This window comes from Dama dama, chromosome 21 (assembly GCF_033118175.1).
Source record: "Dama dama isolate Ldn47 chromosome 21, ASM3311817v1, whole genome shotgun sequence".
Classification (NCBI taxonomy): Eukaryota; Metazoa; Chordata; class Mammalia; order Artiodactyla; family Cervidae; genus Dama; species Dama dama.
Window position 1 is genome coordinate 70,659,555 of NC_083701.1, and position 18,682 is coordinate 70,678,236.

At 37.3% G+C, this 18,682-nt stretch overlaps 1 protein-coding gene and 1 pseudogene across 1 annotated transcript in view; both read right to left on the reverse strand.

Moving 5' to 3' along the window:
- The window catches only part of SLC26A7 (solute carrier family 26 member 7), a 136,651-nt gene that overhangs the window by 19,052 nt on the left and 98,917 nt on the right, over positions 1 to 18,682 (reverse strand). Inside the window, exons 14-15 of the mRNA XM_061122869.1 lie at positions 13,207 to 13,344; positions 7,064 to 7,109 (exon numbers count right to left, since the gene is read on the reverse strand). Of these exons, the coding sequence (XP_060978852.1) occupies positions 7,064 to 7,109; positions 13,207 to 13,344 (184 nt within the window). The remainder of the gene's footprint in view (positions 1 to 7,063; positions 7,110 to 13,206; positions 13,345 to 18,682) is intronic.
- On the reverse strand, positions 15,541 to 18,679 carry LOC133042876 (serine/threonine-protein phosphatase PP1-gamma catalytic subunit A-like; annotated as a pseudogene).

Here is an 18,682-nt window from a genome sequence, read left to right on the forward strand (position 1 = left end):
TTCCAATCATATGAACAACTTTAATGAAACACTGTTTTGACAGTTTGAGATCTCAAAATTTTCCTGTCCCACTCAACCAATATTTACTGGGGGGACTACGCCGGTGGTGCAGTGGCTAGGAAACCATTCTCCCAATGCAGGGGCCCAGGTTTGATCTCTGGCCAGGGAGCTAGTCCCACATGCCGCAACTAAGGGTTCACAGGCTGCAACCCAAAGTTCACATGCCACAACTAAAGATCCCACGTGCTGCAACAAAGATCTAAGATCCCATGTGCTGCAACTAAGAGCCAGTGCAGCCAAATAAATTAAAAAAATATATTTTTAAGAATTTACTGGGGACCCCCCACATGCCAGCTACTCTAGCAGTGCCTTCTGTTTCCCTTTTCCTCCCAAGAGGGAGCTCTGAGGGCAAGTACAGATTCAGGCTACGCTACCATTGGCTCGACATGCTAAATTAGAACTTCAAGCAAAATGAAAAGTGACCACAACTTAGCTCATCCACTGACCACTCAGTAGTAATTATTATCATTCACTATTTGCCTAAAGATAGAACCCAGCCCCACTACAGAAGGGCTCTTATTTTTAGCCTCAGATATAATATGTCATTGCTCTTATCAGAAATTGGAGAATGGGTTTAAGATGACAGGAAAAATAAAAATATGAATCCTAGGCAAGGACAAACAGCGGACTGTTGATTGGTATTTATTCCTTTTATCTCCTAGTCTCACAAACAAACACACACAAACACACATACACAGGTTGGCACTACACTAATTAGTTTAGAGATACTTTTATTCCATTTTATTTAGAGTTATAGAAGAAGAATTACTAGAGAAATATTAAAAGATTTGCTGAGACATTTGACTCATTATTTGTTTGTGATATGTACTTCCTTGCAAATTTTTTATGATTCATAAACATGTTTTATCCAATTTGGAAACATTTTGTTGAATTTTCAGAGTATAAGAATCTTTAACAGTTGAATATCCGATAAGCTTTCCTACAAAAGTTCAATAATCCACATGGCCTGATCATTTGCTAATGTACCATGGAGTTCAAAATTTGAAGGGTTTCTATGCAATACTTCTGACTATTATTTTTAGAAAATAAAACGTATTTTTTAGAAGACAACTCAGTCCAGCTATTTTGACATCTTTTCAGCATGTTAACTGTGTACAAATCTTTTCAAGCTCCACACTTAATGACAGCATGGTGGTAGCTTGAAAATATTTACACCACGGAAATTGGCAAGTGCAACAAATCACACTTCTCCACCACCCCAGGCCATATTCTCCACTCCAAAAGTTTTTTGGATTTACCAACATATCATTAGGTAAATCTGGTTACTCTTACTAAACACAAGGAAAATAATCAGTAATTTTTTAAAAAATTCAATAGCTTGGATTAAATAAATGACTTAAACCTCTGACATATTTAGCAATACATCTTAAAATGACAGTGATGATACAATTTGATAACAAAATTAATGAAGTATTTTTTCCATCTCCTTATAGTCTTTTATAGTAAGTACATACAAAAAAGCTAAATCTAAAATTCTTAGTCCAAAAATTTATGTAGAAAAAGTTATCATTAACATCTAATCCACCCAAATTAAATTATGAATTCTTTGAGATCTTTAAGCCTTATTCTTCATTTATTAGAAAACATAACTGTCAATGGTAAAACTGAATATAATTCAACATATATACTCAATATAATCCAGAAAATATTAACAACTATTTTATTTATAATTGCTTTTCATGAAGGAGGTACATAAATTATTATCTGCAACTAAATTTGTGACATGCATTCTATCATCCCGTATTCTTTAACAAGCCAAACATGGCTAATCAATCATGGTACTTTTTCCCAGTCAGTTCAAAGAAGACCCTAGAATTTCTATCAATTCAGTGTTTCAGAAAGTCACTACTAGTTCATAAGCAATTTTACTTGTCAATCTGAACTTAATAATCCAGTGAAAAAACTATGCATATTATTTAGAGAGATTGATCACTAATCTAAATGACTAGGAAATGGTGGTAAAAGGATACAGAAAATTATTTAAGAAAGAAGGTGTTTTTTTTCTTTTCTATCCTATTTAATTTCACTTATACTTGCCATTCTTTATATTTTCTTGTAATTATTTCATAATTTAAGTGATGACAGATTGCTAACTAAAAATGTTTGGGTTTAATCAATAGTGAAACAAAAATTTTTCTTTTGTTTCAGAATGTGCTTGCTTTGTCCTTCATTTTTGCATCTGAGGTTCCTCTTTTGTGTTCCTTTAATCAAAATGTAGGCACATTTTCAGACTGTCCAAAAGAAATAAAACAAAAGAATTGTGCCATGTAGTTGTGGATAATAATTTAAGTAAGCTAAAAAAAGCTTAAAAAAAATTAAGAGAAGCAGTTCTTTTTTTTTTTGTAAATAAAAAAGACATTGTTAATGGCAAAGTTACCAATTCCCTCAAATGAAAATTTAAATACAATGGGCATGTCTGAAATTTTTCCAAAAATAAGTGAAGTTTTCTTTTATATAGTAGCCTCTCAGTTCTGTCATTGTGCTGATTTTATGACTATTAATACATACTTGTGTTCTAAGCTTCTAAGTAAATCAATCATGCAATAAAATTCATATTGTTGTAGAAAACTGAATGAACAGCTAATATGCCTTAAACAAAATGAGGTAAGCTTGGAGCATGTGCAAAGGAGATAACTAATACATACTCATGGGGGATGTGGTAAATGATGGGCTTTATCTACAAAAATCAAAGAAAACTAAAGAAAGAAATTAACCATCAGGTGTGGGTGGGTGATTAACTCCAGACTCTGCAAGTCAGTTCTCTCCTGTGGAATATTCATTAACTTGTTTAATTAAAAAGTATTCATAGATGCATAATTTAGGGGTGCTTTTTTTATACTTCAAAAGGTTTCTGGCAGTTTGTGAATCACTGATAATTTTTTAAAAGAAGGCATTTTCTGTTGATATCAAGTAATTATTGAGAAACAGATTTATATCTCTAACATCTCAAGAAAATAAGGAATCAGAAATATTTAGGACAAACCAAAACACTATCTTTGGAAAACATGTATGCACATGATTGTGTAAGTTATCTGTTTTATTCATTCATTCAAACAATTGGTTAATATAGATGTGGTGTGTGCTTACTCTAAGCACCATCCTAAGAAATACAAGTAGAATGATGGACAAGTGAGATAATGGTCTTTACTCTCAGTAGACTCACAAGTAAGCTGAGAAACCAGTCAGTTGAACTAGTAATCTAAAGTGTTACCAAGGCTGAAAGTTACGCAGAAAGCACTCAGGAGGCACAGGATAGACCTGATACTGTAGACAGAAAAATGACCCCCAATGATGTCCATAGCTTAATCCCTAGAACCTGTGGGATATGTTGCCTCACATGGTCAAAGGAATGTTGCAGACTTGATTAAATTAAGAATCCTGAATGAGATTATCCTGAATTACCCTGGGTTGGGGGGAAGTCCAAATGTTACTCGGGTTCTTATCACAGGAAAGCAGGAGGGTAAGAGGCAAAGAAGGAGAAGTGGTGATGCAAGAAGAGGTCAGAGAGAGGTTTGAAGCTGTCAACACTGCTGGTTTGAAGATAGAGGAAAGGATATGACCTGAGGAATGTGGATGGCCTCTAGAAGCTGAAAAGGGTAAGGAAGTAAGAGGATTCTCCCCTGTAGCCTCCAAAGTACAGCTCGTCTAGGGAACTGGATGAGGATGGGGGCAGCTGTGGCAGGGGAACCAGTTTAGGCTTCAGGACCTGTGATGACAGAAGTCACACCTGCTTTCTCATCCTTGAACATACAGCACCCACCACTGTGCCTAAGACTTAGTAAATGCTCACTAAATACAGGAAAGGTTTGCTAAGTGAGCAAGGACATTTATTAATTGACACAGGAGTGAAAGGAAGAATGGGACAAGGAAGCTGAGACTTGGAGGATAATTTGAAGGGAAGCAGGTAAGAAGGTGGTGGAGGTGAACCTGAAAAATCACGATGCTGAGAAAGATGTTGACAGAGCGCCTCTTGGTAACGGCACGATGTGACTGAAGTGCTTTGGAACACAATTTACCGAACATGGTAATGGGAAATTTCTTTGCATTTGAGTGATTTTTGTTTTCATTCAGAAAAATATGATGACTTTCATTTTATTATTTACATGGTTTGTAAGTTTATTTAGTTTATTCAATCAATTCTTTCTCTTCTGTAAAGATTGTTTACAGGAGTGGGTATTACTTATTCTCTTTCTTCTTTCCTACTCCCTCACCCAGCTAACATTTCCCTTTGCTTTAGTTACTTCCAGATCTATTCAATGGTCGCCAAAACCCAGGGATATCTCCTGGAAGGTTTTCCAGTATCATAAATTCACCATCTTCTAAAATAAACTTCCCTTTCCTTTTAGCTACCCTCCTGGATTTCATATTATCCCAGTTTGAGAGTTTCAGAGTTTTGAATCATCATTTGTATTGCCCTCCTCCTTCCCTCAATACCCAAACAGTGCTAGTTATGTTAAGAGACATGTGTATGAGACAAGTGCTCAGGGCTGGTGCACTGGGAAGACCCAGAGGGATGGGATGGAGAGGGAGGTGGGAGGGGGGATTGGGATGGTGGACACAATCACCTGTGGCTGATTCATGTCAATGTATGGCAAAAACCACTACAGTATTGTAAAGTAATTAGCCTCCAACTAATAAAAATAAATGGAAAAAAAAAAGTACAATACCAGTATCATATAAGCATCCTTTCAGAGCACAAAGTAGAAGAAAGCAAATTTGTCATGAAAAGAAAGTGAAAGTGAAAGAAAGCAAAGTTGCTCAGTTGTGTCCAACTCTTTGTGCCCTGTGGGCTGTAGCCTACCAGGCTCCTCAGTCCACGGAATTTTCCAGGCACGAATAGTGGAGTGGGTTGCCATTTCCTTCTCCAGGGGATCTTCCTGACCCAGGGATCAAACCCAGGTCTCCCACATTGCAGGCAGACGCTTTACCCTCTGAGCCACCAGGGAAGCCCACAAATTTGTCAGGAGAAATTAGAAAAGACCAGAGAAGCTAACATCTGAACTGCTACCCTGTTGATGTGGGCCGTGCAATTAATTTGTATATTTATATGATGTTTATTTTATTCTATTCTGTATTTTATATATTTATTTAGAGTACTTTAAAGTAATATGATAGATATTATAATATATATTTATATATAAACATTCCACATGTTCTTTTATCCACTGTACTGCTAAAAAGTGTTAGTTTTTCTTCATTTGGGAGGATTATAAACAGAGTTACTATCAACAATCTTGTATATGTTTCCAGGTGCAGATATTAAGAGGCTCCCCTTTTTATTGTCTTTAGAAGAGCTAAAATCAGTATGTCAGCTTTTCCTGCTTTTTTTTTTTAAGTTTATATAATAGAATTTATGTTTTCCTTTGCCTTTTCACTTTGGTCCAATTACGTTTATAAGACTCATGTAGTTTTCATTATTGTTTATGTGTACCATATAATAAATATATCAACTAAAAATTCAAATGTATAAATATTCCATACTTATACATACCAGCTAATTTTTTTTTTAAATACGAACTGTTCCAGGTTTGGATAGTTAAAAACAATACTGTTCGAGCATTCTTGTTTATGTAACTTGTTAGAATGTAAACTGGATGTGGAATTGCTGGTTTGTGTATCTTGTGTATCTTCAGCTTTATATGATATTACCAAACTGTTTTCCAAGGTAGCTGTTACCGTTTACGCTCCCACTAGCATTGCAAGAGACTTTTTGTTGCTCTGCATCCTCACCAATACTTGGTATTGTCAGGCTTTAAAAACTATCAGTTGTATATATTGTGTTATTTATTGTGAAGTTAATCTAGATTTCCCCAAGTATTATGAATAGCATCAGTGAATCTAAGTAAGCATATCCGCATATGCTTATTAGTAAATTTGAAAATGTCTCTTTTTGTGGAATGCCTGTTCATGTCTCTTGCGCATTTTTCTAATGGGTCATCTGCCATTTTTACTCCTTCATATGTTGGGGAGTACAATTCTTTCTCCATTTTATAAATTACGTCTCTTCTTTTACCCTATCTTATCTTTTCAGGCTCCATATGATGTCATTTGGTAAACAAAACTCTTCATAATCTAGTGAAGTTTAATGATAATGTTTAACATTTCTTGTACATATTCTCCTATATTTTCTTTTAAATTTATAGTTTGCCTACCACTTTTAGGACTTTGAGCTGGTACTGATTTGGGGGATGGGATGGGATGGGATGAAGGTCTAATTCCATTCATTATGGGTGTGTGATTGTCTCATCATTGTACATTAATGACAGTCTTTTGCTCACTGCTCTGCAGTGCCACATTTGTCACAATATATGTGAGTTTTTCCTCACTTTTGTGCTCTCTGCTCTGTCCCATTGATCTGTTCATTTATCTCTGAACTGGTGGCACACTACACTATTAGAACTTTATAATACATTTATACATACATAAGAAAACAAGCTCTCTCTCTCTCTCGTTCATATAGTTCAATAGTCATGCCTATTCTTGGCCATTTGAGTTTTGTACAAAATTTAGAATGAGTTTATCAAATGCCATTAAAATGTCCTATCAGAATTTTAATTGTGATTCAATTTATATCTATAACAAAATTTGAGAATTGACATCTTTTCAACATTGTGTAATCTAATTGATGGACATTGTATTTCCTTCCATTTTAAAAAATACCATTAATTTAAGTGTTTCAGGTATTCATAATGTCTCATAATAAATTTTTATACCTTCATTCTTTGTAGGCTGATACATCTGAAATTAATCTCTAAAATAAACTGGGAGTGTGAGGAGGAAGACAAAGAAGAGAAGGAGGAGGAATGGGGGAGACAGAGTAGAATGAGGAGAGGAAGAGCAGGAAGGGAGGAAAGTGGAGGGCAGAGGCAGACAGGAGGAGAGAGGAAGGGGAACAGAAGCAGGAAGCCGCAAGAAGGCAAAGGCTTCATCTTCTGCTCTACAGTCACGTCAGAACACTTACATTTCCTTTACGCTAACTCACCGTTGCAAATGCCACTCAGAGAAGTGAGCAATGTGCTTTGTTCATACTGAAATAAAAACACATAAAAAGATGAATAACATTATAAAAATTCATTTCTGCCCCTAAAAAAGAACATCATTCTTTTCTCCATAATAACAACAACAGAAAATGGTCTCCAACAATTATTTTCCCTAGTCCTTTTTTCAGAATGATAAATACAACAAACTGAAATAGTAAGTTAGTCCTAAGTTTATGTTAGCTCAGCTGATAATTTATCAAGTCAGACTCTCCTTTTTAGAACATTTTCTGCAAGATTGTTTTAATTTTATATCAGGAAGTGAACATTTACATGTGTTTTTCATATATGTATCCAATCAGAAATTAACCTCATTAACAAAGAACTCTCAAAGAGACAGCCACCAAACATGCATTTCATATTATACAAAAGTCAGCTATTCATTTAGTATGAGGTCCATGCATGTTGCTATAAATGGCAGTATTATATTTTTTATGGCTGAGTAATATGAAGTAAGCCAGACAAAGAAAGATAAATATCATATAACATAATGTACACAGGGAAGCCAATAAAAAAAAAAAGATACAAAGGAACTTACATATAAAACAAAAACAGACTCACAGACATAGAAAACAAGTTTACAGTTACCAACGGGAAAAGGGTAGGGGAGGGATAAATTAGGAGTTTGGGATTAACATACACACACTACTGCATATAAAATAGATAAACAACAAGGACATATTGTATAGCACAGGAAACTATACTCGATATTTTGTACTAACCTATAAGGGAACAGAATCATTAAAAAAATATATGTATGTGTAACTGAATCACTATGATGTACACTTGAAACTAACAAAACGTAAATCAACTATACTTCAATAAAAATAACTTTTTTAAAAATTAGCTGTTCATCTGAAGCTTCATGAAAATGTCTAAGAAAAAGAGATTCCTTATTTATGGAAATGCTAGAGAATGAAAATGACTTTATATCCTACAATTAAACTTTTTGAAATTAAAAATAATTGATGCCTCTAAAATTATAACAGGCTATATACTTCTCAAAAATGTCTTGTTGTTACTGTTCATGATGATAGCAATTGTTATTTCTTGAGTACTTACTGTTTACTGTATCATAAGAACTTTGCATTAATCATTTAATTATCAGAATAATCCTGTGAAGTTACTGATATCATTTTCCATTTGAAAGCTGGAAAATTTTTAAATCTGGAAGACTTCTAATGATTGAAATGGTTAAATAATTTGACCAAAGTCACAAAGCTAGCAAGAGTTAAGTTAAAATCTAAGTTCATGTCTTTCAACTCTGTACCTCTTGCTCCAGACTGCTACATTATACTACTTTCCCATGAAATCAGTTTTCATCTTGGAGGGTGATCATAGAATATCAATTTTCCCTTCTTAATACCCACTGTGTCTGTGTTAGCTGCTCAGTCATGTCCAACTCTGTGACCCTATGGACTGTAGCCCACCAGGTTCCTCTGTCCATGGGATTCTCCAGGCAACAATACTTGAGTGGGTTGCCATGCCCATCTCCAAGGGATCGTCCCAACCCAGGGATCGAACGCCATCCAGGGATCGAACCCACGACTCTTAAGTCCCCTGCACCGGCAGGCGTGTTCTTTACTACCAGTGCTACCTGGGAAGCCACTGGTACTGCACCCACTGGCCCAGCTTATGTACTTTAAGTCTGATTCTGACAGTTATCAAATAATTTCCCCCAGGTTATTTTACATTTCTAAGTCTCAATCTTTTTTTTTTTTTTTGTAACATTCAGGTAAAGTCAGTTACATCATAGGGCTGACGATAAGTATGTTAGGTAGCCCAGGTAAAGAGATGAGCCCCTGAAAGACAGTCAAGGAATGTGAATTTCCTTTCCCTCCTCTTAAAAATACCTTGTCAGAAGTCTCTTCTGCAGAAGAATTTCAAATTATTTACATAAATACTCCACCCTCAAGAAGGTGGAGCATGACTCCATTTTCCCTAAATACAAGCTGCACACAGTGACTCGCTTTCAAAGCGTACAGCATGAAAAAGGGGAAAGAAAGTAGTTTTGTAGGGGAGAAACCTGATAAATACTACCTCATCCAGAAGATCAAGATTAATATCTACAGCGAGAAATAATGTTGATATTATGTACCCTTGATACAATGTGATGAAAATGGCACTTCACCTCTATAGTTTTCCTCCTTAAAAAACCCATATCCCCAGTGCTATCACAAGAAAAATAAGAGATAATTTCAACAGAGGGGCATTCTACAAAATATCTGACCGGTACTACTCAAAATTGTCAAGACCGTTAAATAAAGGGAAAGCCTAAGAAATTGTCACAGTCAAAAGGAAACTAAGAAGATAGGACAACTAAATGTAACGTGATATACTGGATGGAATTCTAGAGCAGAGAAAGGATATCAGGTAGAACTAAGTAAATCTAAATAAAGCATGTGTGCTAAATCGCTTCAGTCCTGTCCGACTCTATGCCACCCTAGGCACTATAGCTCACCAAGCTCCTCTGTCCGTGAGATTCTCCAGGCCAGAACACTGGAATGGACTGTCATGCCCTCCTCCAGGGGATCTTCCTGACCCAAAGACCGATCCCACATCTCTTAAGTCTCCTGCATTGGCAGATGGATTCTTTACCACTAGCACCATCTGAGAAACCCAGATAAAGCATGGACTTTACTTAATGATAATGTATCCATATTGGTTGATTGATTATAATAAATATATCACACTAATGCAAGATGTTAATAATAGAGGAAACTGTGTCATGTGGGGTATATATAGGAATTTTCTCTATATACAGGAACTCTCTATACTAACTTTTTTCCATTTTTCTGTAAATCTAAAAAACTGTTCCAAAAACAAAGTCAAGTTTTGAAAAACATCTTGTCTGAGCAAAAGAAAATTTTAGATAAATGGTAGATTGAAACTTCTCTTGCAAAGTGAGAGCACAAATGGTAATGAATAGTGAATATCTATAGCTCTATATAAAGCGAGCACAAATCCGTCAAACACTAGCAGCCTGAGATCCTTCTAAGCTTCTGCATTCAGGGAGATATTTAATGGTGATATACAGGCTCAGTGGTAAAGAATCCGCCTGCCAATACAGGAGCCACAAGACAGGCGGGTTCAATCCTGGGTCGGAAAGAACCCCTGGAGTAAGAAATGGCATCCTGCTCCAGTATTCTTGCCTGGGAAATCCTGTGGACAGAGGAGCCTGGCAGGCTACAGTCCACGGGGTCTCAAAGAGTTGGACACGACTGAGCATACACGAAGTATAGCAATATAAAAGTATATCATTATATAAACTAACAGAAGATAATTTTTCAATTCTTGTTTTGAATGGGATGTGAATCTTCCCGCTCTGGAGTGTTTTCAATGTCCTTCTATCACCACCATCTGCTGAAAACGCAGCTGAGAAGAGAAGAGAAGATCAGAGAAGAGAAGATCCAGGCCCCGGCAGAGCACTCCGGTTCAAGGCACAGCTGTGAACTACTTTGCGCAGGCTCATAAAGGGAGGCAAGGCTGCAGGAGAGATTAATTGATGCAGATGTCTTACTCTAAAACGGAACTTGGAATGAGTGCACAGTCCTTAAGACAGGTAGATATCCTTGACAGTGTCTGACAAGAATGATATGAAATGCCCCAAAGAGCACTCAAGCTCAAGACTATCCTTTTAATCATTCCAAATAAAGGTTTATCCCAGGTTCCTCTGAGAGCAGGGCTTCCAAATTGCCATCTGAATCCTTGGAGTTGCTTTAAAATTCACAGCATACAAATATACATACAATATTTGCATCATTATCATTATAGTGGAACTCAGTTTCAACAAATTCTTCCTCACCATCATAAAGTTCTGAGTTGAAGAATCCTTTTGAGTGACTTCATCTACTACTAATAACCTAAATTCAATGAACCCTGTTTGATTTTTAGACTCAATTTTCTGAAATCCCAAGTAGGTAAAATCATATATGTGGAAACTTCTCACAGAAGACTGTGTTAATGAGATTTGTTTCTAAGATACACTAAAGGTAAACACATGTCATTTTGTAATTCCTGAAAACAAGTTGGAGCAATCTTAATCTTGCAGGAAAATAAGGAAAACACTATCAACTATTGATAAATAATTAGTTGTAAGAATTCCCATGTCAGGTACTCTACTAGAAATGATAAAGCCCACAATTTAGTATATTATTTCAAGAAGTAAGCTTACATTTTGGAAAAATAAGACCACAAACTTCTTGTAGGTTAATTAGATTACATGAAGCTCTAGACAGATTTTCCCATAATGCTGTTATACATCGTGGTTATGAGCTTAAAGTCAGCTACAAGAACATACCTGTTTCACATACAGGTATAGAATGGCGTTGTGATTAAAAACAGGCCTAATATAGTAATACAACTTGAATAATTAGGTATATATCTCCCCCTTTAGCATAAGAGCAAGTTCTTTTCAACCCAAAATCACAGGTGGTGGCTCCTAATATTCCAATGAAAGTGACATCTAAAAGAGCTCAGTGAGTGGTAAGGAGGGTCTGGAGATAGACAGGCAGAGCCAGTTTTGCGGGCCAGAGTCCTGCGCAGTCACATAAGACCTCAAGCTTAGAAGGGTCTCCCATTTGGATTAATGCTGTGTTGTCACCATTTTGAAATTCCTAACAGTTGTTGAACAAAGAGCTTCACACTTTCATTTTGAACTGTGCCCAGCAAATTTCATATCTGATCTTATATCTAGGGTCTCTGTAGTGTGGATTAGCATGAGGCCTGGGGTAGACATGTCAAGCTTCAGAGACAGGAATGTGGAATTAGTTCCTGAGATACCAGAAATGGGAGGACCATGGTCTCCTACGCATCTGACTGACAGAGAGATAGTATATGCTCAAGGATATAAGAGAAAGAAGAAAACTTTGTGATCTACAATAGTCAAGAAACTCTTCATTCAGAGGATATTATTTGCACTCAATCAAACCAGTAAGACTAGCTAAGATTTTAGAGTATTAGTAGGCCAGGCACTATCTAACTTCTTTGCATATATTAACGTATTTAATTGTTGATAGTACTGGTTAGAAAACTTAAATAGAAAAGATTAAATAATTTGGTTAAGGTCTGATACTTTGGCGACCTGATGCGAAGAGCTGACTCATTTGAAAAGACCCTGATGCTGGGAAAGATTGAAGGCAGGAGGAGAAGGGGACGACAGAAGATGAGATGGTGGGATGGCACCACCGACTCAATGGATGAGTTTGAGTAAACTCCGGGAGTTGGTGATGGACAGGGAAGTCTGGCGTGCTGCAGTCCATGGGGTCGCAAAGAGTCGGACATGACTGAGCGACTGAAGTGAGCTGAACTGAAGGTCTAGTAGCTTCTAAGTGGCTTACCCAGGCAGCTTAGCTCCAAAGTCCATTCTCTTAACGTTGCAGAGGGCTTAAGGATTCAAATGATTATGCATAAACTCTTTCTCATGCACATTTTATTTGCTATCTCTGTTAACTGAGATAATTTGTGGAGATAAAAAGTGATGGCAATTTAAGACAATATTATCACAATGAGGCCGACAGTTTATACCTCTTTGAGTTATCTACTGTATTCTCTTTTAGAGCTAGACCTAACTCTTCTTTCACCAGGTAAAAATATCCTTTAAGTGAATTATCTTATTTATTCCTCCCAGGGTTATAGCACCTAGAATACAGGCTTCCCTGATAGCTCAGCTGGTAAAGAATCTGCCTGAAATGTGGGAGTCATGGGTTCGATCCCTGGGTTGGGAAGATCCCCTGGAGGAGGGCATGGCAACCCACACCAGTATTCTTGCCTAGAGAATTCCATGGACAGAGGAGCCTGGGGTCGCAAAGAGTTGGACACAACTAAGTGACTAAGCACAGAACAGCACAACACGCATGTCCTTTAGATACATGATGAATTAATGAGTGAATGAACAAACAAATGAACAAGAGCAATTGCCTAAAAGCTAACTACAAACCAGATAAAAACTACAACATAATATAAGCTTTTACTGAGGGAAGAGGCCTCTAAACATTTTTACAATGTATTATATTTACATGATTCCTTTTTGGGGTATCAAGATATAGGATTACCTATAGCATAATATAATCGAAAGAGTTGACCTTACCTTTCTGATTTCATCAAGTGGTTGGTTTCCAGTATTTTCTTTTTGGATTATGTTCATTATATCAGTATGAAACTTCTTTGCATTCAGAAAAACAAGCGGGTTGTTTATTGAGATAATTTTCACCTGCTGTAGGGTTTCCTTTTAGAGAAAAAAAAAAAAAAAGAACAGATTCAGAGTTCTGAATGAAATAAACCCTACAATGAATTGAAACCCTGTAAGTCCAACTGTCACTCAATCATGATTGACAGTTTCTTTGCTGATGTTTTCATTATTAAAAATTGTTGGAGGACTTAATATGCTACCATACTTCTCAAGGAAAATATGTACTTCTTCTTTACTAAGAAACTTTAGCAATCATTAGATAAGTCTGTAGCCTTTCAGAAAATACCCCTTATTCCTACTGAGTTTCGGGGAGGCAAAAGACTATCCAAAGAGTATCAGAAAGACTTAACCTCCTAAAAGTACCTCTTCCACTCAATCCAGAAATTTAAAATTCCTTTTCCTAGCCATCCCGTACTTTTTAAAATGAAACTATGGCCTGAAAGGTCAACTGTCAATCATTTATCTGATAATGATGTAGCCTTCCTTTGCCTGGAAGTCACCTTACAAGTGACTGATAGTTCTAACTGGGAGAAAGAAACCAAGAGGTATTATCAGGAAGGTAATTTCACTTTGGGCAGGCCTAGATTATATTGGATTGTCAGGATGTAGGCAAGACATGAAGAAATGGAGGAGAAATTTCAATACAGAATTTGTCTGCTGCAGCCATTTGCCCAGGTCTTCCTGGCAATACCCTCTTCTCAGATGGTAAAGAATCCACTTGCAATGCGGGTGACCTGGGTTCAATCCCTGGGTTGGGACGATCCCTTGAAGGCGGGCATGGCAAACCACTCCAGTATTCTTGCCTGGAGAATCGCCATGGACAGAGGAACCTGGCGGGCTACAGCCCATGGGGTCCCAAAGAGTCGGACGTGATGAGTGACTAAGCGCAGCACAGCACCATGACCTTTGGAGCAGGGGTCTATCTTAGAAGCTGAGAGAAATGGAAGCTCTATGAAATGTTAATTCCTCACCAACTAAATAAAGCAGTACTCCTTCAGACACATACAGACGGAGATAGAAAGACTGGAAAATAATAGATACTATGAATTTGGATAATTCATTTAACCTCTCTTAGCTTCCTTGTTTTTTAAAGTAGGTAATTTTTTTAAACAAGTGCATCATTAAATAAGTCTGAATTCATTTTTCCCACATGGTATTGTACCTGGTCATCTGTTGAAACCGCTTTCTTTTTTTTAAAACAGATATTAGTTTTAAAAAGTCATAGATACTGTGAGTTCTGTAAGTTAAGTTCCTTTGTTTTGACTTACAAGCTTCAACTTCATCACAGAATAAAGAACATAGGCCAAAGAAGGCATAATCAGTCACACATACAGAACAGTATTGTTTTTATAATTTGAAGCTTTCTGAATGGACAGGTTCAGTCCTGATCTAACTATAAAAAGATTATTTAATGAATAGACTGAAAATAGTACAAATGTTATTAACTTTATTCATTAGTAGTGTAAACAGCCTTATGTTATTAATTGTTATTCAAACTTAAAAACCTATTTTTGAATCCCCAAGAAAGCAGCAGGCATACACAATCATGTCACCTTGTACTTAGGAGAGTGTCCATTTATATTTCAATAGAAACTTTGGTTTTAGGAAAGAATCACAAACACTTAAAATAATGGCTTTAATTGTCATTTTAAGTGTATCACAGGGGAAAGTGTACTTTAATTAAATATACATACAAGAGAGGCTGGCAAGGTTGAAAGCTATTCCTAATTTTGATAACTCTAAAAACTAGTTTGTACATGACAAGACAAGAAAAAGAGCAATTTCTTTGAAGCAAGCAAACAAAAAGTTCATGGTGTTTTGTATCCAACAGTATGCCTTTTATGACAATAACATGTACACACTGAGCACCCTAGATCTCTCTTTATATCCTAAAAAAATGGGTATTTACATTATTCATGAGCTGTAACAAATGTAAAGAAAGATCAATTGTACACTCACCCCCTTAGTCAGGATAAACTGTCCTGGGGTGTACAGCTTTACACTATCATTAAAATTGTTTGCAAAAGGAACAGAGAACTAAACAAAATAAAACATCTTTCCTTGAGAGTGGGGAATCTTTTATTTGCTGTTAAAATAAAAAATACTATTGATAAAGTAAAAAATGTAACGGGAGCCCACAAACATTAAGTAAGCTGGCCAATACACATTACAGCTTTAAAAATAAAAGCTATATACGTTACAAGTCCCAACTAGGCAGTGTCAAAATGACATCTATTTCCTTGCTTGCTTTGTGATCATAGCCCTTGGAGGTACTTCAAGTCTCATGGCACTTCTTTTTCTCTGCAGGCTGTAAAATCTGAAGACAACACATTAGTGTCTCATCCACAGTCATCAGGGCACCTGCTTTGTCAAGCTCTCCACAATAACTGGATGCAGAAAACAGAGTGACCAACTGTCTCCCTGCAAAAACGTCTCTCCATCTTCAGCCACCCGACGGGCTCTACATATAAGATCCAAGTCATGCTTATGGAGAACTCTGCAACCACTTCTGCACCAAGTGCAAAGCACGACCCTCTGTCATTTTCAAACTCCAGCCAAAAACATCCTCATCAGGGTCAGACCACAAAAGGTCACAAAGACAATCTTGATCTGGGTCACTGATTGGCTGCATAATTCACCAAATCCGCTCCACAGACTGGAGATCTGGTGACAATCCTCCATGACAGCAGAATATTTTCTCATCCAGGATGACTGCTATCCATAAACAGTTAAAGTAGTCTGCGAAAGTTTTCCATACTTTAATGATATATCTTCTTTTGATTCATGATAAAATCCCTAAATTCTACTGATACTGTCACATTCGTGGTTTCCTCTGAGAACAAAACAATCAAGAGATATTTGATTTTGTAAGCCAGTAAAAGGCAGAGTGTCCAATGACTGCTTTCCCTTGTTCACATAGACCCCAGGAAACAAGTAATTGCTTCTGGAGGGAAACCACTGTACTCAGAAAGTCACAGCAAATCATACAGGATTGCCCATGGATATCACCATGTATTTTGAATGGTACTTCCAGTCCTAGTAGGATAGGCTGACTGAGAAAGCTCTCTCAGGACTGTAATAACCACAGTCCTCCGATTTCCTGTCCCTGTAGCTGAACATTCTTGCCAGACTTGGACCCTCTCCCTTGCAGCAGCCATCGGATGATGCTGTCATCGTCTTCCCATTGCCGCTGGCCCCCCCTGGGATCCTCACGTCCTTTCCCATCCCAGCAGCACAGAGACGGCGCTGCAGCAGCCGCAGAAACCACAGCCGCCCCCCACTACCCCCAGCAACTCTGCTCGTTGCCTCCTCCTCCTTCCCCTACTGGAATCTTGAGAGCTAAAGCAGGGACATTTTTAAACCGGATAATCTCAAAAAGTTTCTATAGCTACACAACTGTTCAAGCTCTAGAAAGTGAGGACATTTACCACAACTAAACAATTCAAGAAAATAAAAATCTTTATGTTACCAAAGGAACTTTTAATAAAGAGGAAATCTCTTAAAAGACAAAATAAAACATTTGGCCTGTCGTGTTTAGTTATGACAAATCCCCCGCATCTGAGATTGTCTCATTAATCTCACCATATGATTGGGCCAGTATGTTTTAAGTTAGTGTGCTTTTTAAAGATATAGGCATTTATTAAGGAATGGAGTTGGGCCAGAAAAGAAATTCTCAATAGAGTTGAAGTCCCTGAGTAGAAAGAGACCTTCCAAACTGTTTCATATGAAGAAGGAGAGGGGGAGAGAAGGGACAGATCACCGCTACACTTGACATTAGCTTAAAACTCCACCGAACAGTTCATATTCAAATCTTTCTCTTAGTGTTTTCCCTCTTAGTTTTGATATAAAACATTATATAACCAGTGAGGTGCAATATTCTAATAAAATTAAGATTTCCTGTGGTACAGTTATTATTCGGGTAGGTAACTAGACTGGAACAAATCAAGGGCAAGACATGGAGAAACTGTGGCACTTTCATCTTCCTGCAAAGCCCCTTATTCATTTTCTCACACATTTAGCCTGAGGAGAAGGTATGGATTAGGTACAGTTTATAATGAGTGACCTTTAAACTGAAAAATAGTTAAATTTGAATTCTGCTTCAAAGCTAAGAACGTCAAGACTGTGGTACACAGCTGCATGTGTGGGGTGGATACACAGAGGCCTGAGTCTGGGACTTGGCACCTGAAAAATTTAAAGGAAGAAAAGAAAGGGACAGGAAAGAAAGAAAGGTAACATTGGTGGAAAACTTGAGTCTGGGACACCTTCAAAGTCTTTGAACTCTGATAGCTTTCCATGAAGCACATCTTTCCATACATACTAAAAACACAAGCCATTTCCCTGGGTATCAGAGAAGGGCTCCTGTTGCTTACTTTTTACTTCCAGTCTACTCAGAAATACCCTGACACTGATCCTTCTGGTAGGAGGTAAGTTCTCTCTGTTCTGAGGACAATCATTAGGTATTAAAACAAGTAAAAATGAAAAATAAAGATAAAAAAGGTTAGTCAAGCATCACAAAGCAGTTTCAATGTAAGGCCAATTTTTTTAATTGACAAGAATTTCAGTCAACATTTTCTTTCTTCACCTTAAACTTGTATCGTCCTTCAGAACAAGAGGCTAGAAATCAAACACAATTGGCCTGCCTAAACATGGATTGCATGCGTGCCTGCTAAGCCTCTTCAGTCGTGTCTGACTCTGTGCAACCCTATGGACTGTAGCCGGCCAGGCTCCTCTGTCCATGGGATTCCTCAGGGAAGAATACTGGAGTGGGTTACCATGCCCGCCTCCAGGGAATCTCAGACCCAGGGATCGAACCTGCGTCTCTTACGTCTCCTGCCTGGGCAGGCAAGTTCTTTACCACTAGCGCCACTTGGGGGTGAGATAATTTAATAAGTTACTTCCTTAAAAAGGTGTCCACTGTGCAAGAAAACAAGCCTAGAGTCGTTAATTAGGCCCTGCTGATAAGATTCATTGACTGTGTTAACAAATACCATGATCCTACTTTTCTTTATTCCCTTCCCTTTTCCCTATCTTCCTCCATCATTTAATTTGGAATAGACTATTAGTTTAGTTTGACTGTTATATGTCAATATAAACTAATAGCTTAGATGGTAAAGAATCTGTCTGCAATGCAGGAGACCCCTGGGTCAGGAAAATCACCTGGAGAAGGAAATTTCAAACCACTCCAGTATCCTCGGAGAATTCCACGGACAGAAGAGTCTGGTGGGCTACAGCTCATGAGGTCGCAAAGAGTCAGACACGACTAAGTGACACACACACAAACTAACAGACAAGTCAGATGGAAAAAAGGTTTCCAAATACTTGAACTAATCTGGACCATGATTCTGCTGTGAACTGTATTTTTATGTACCATGTT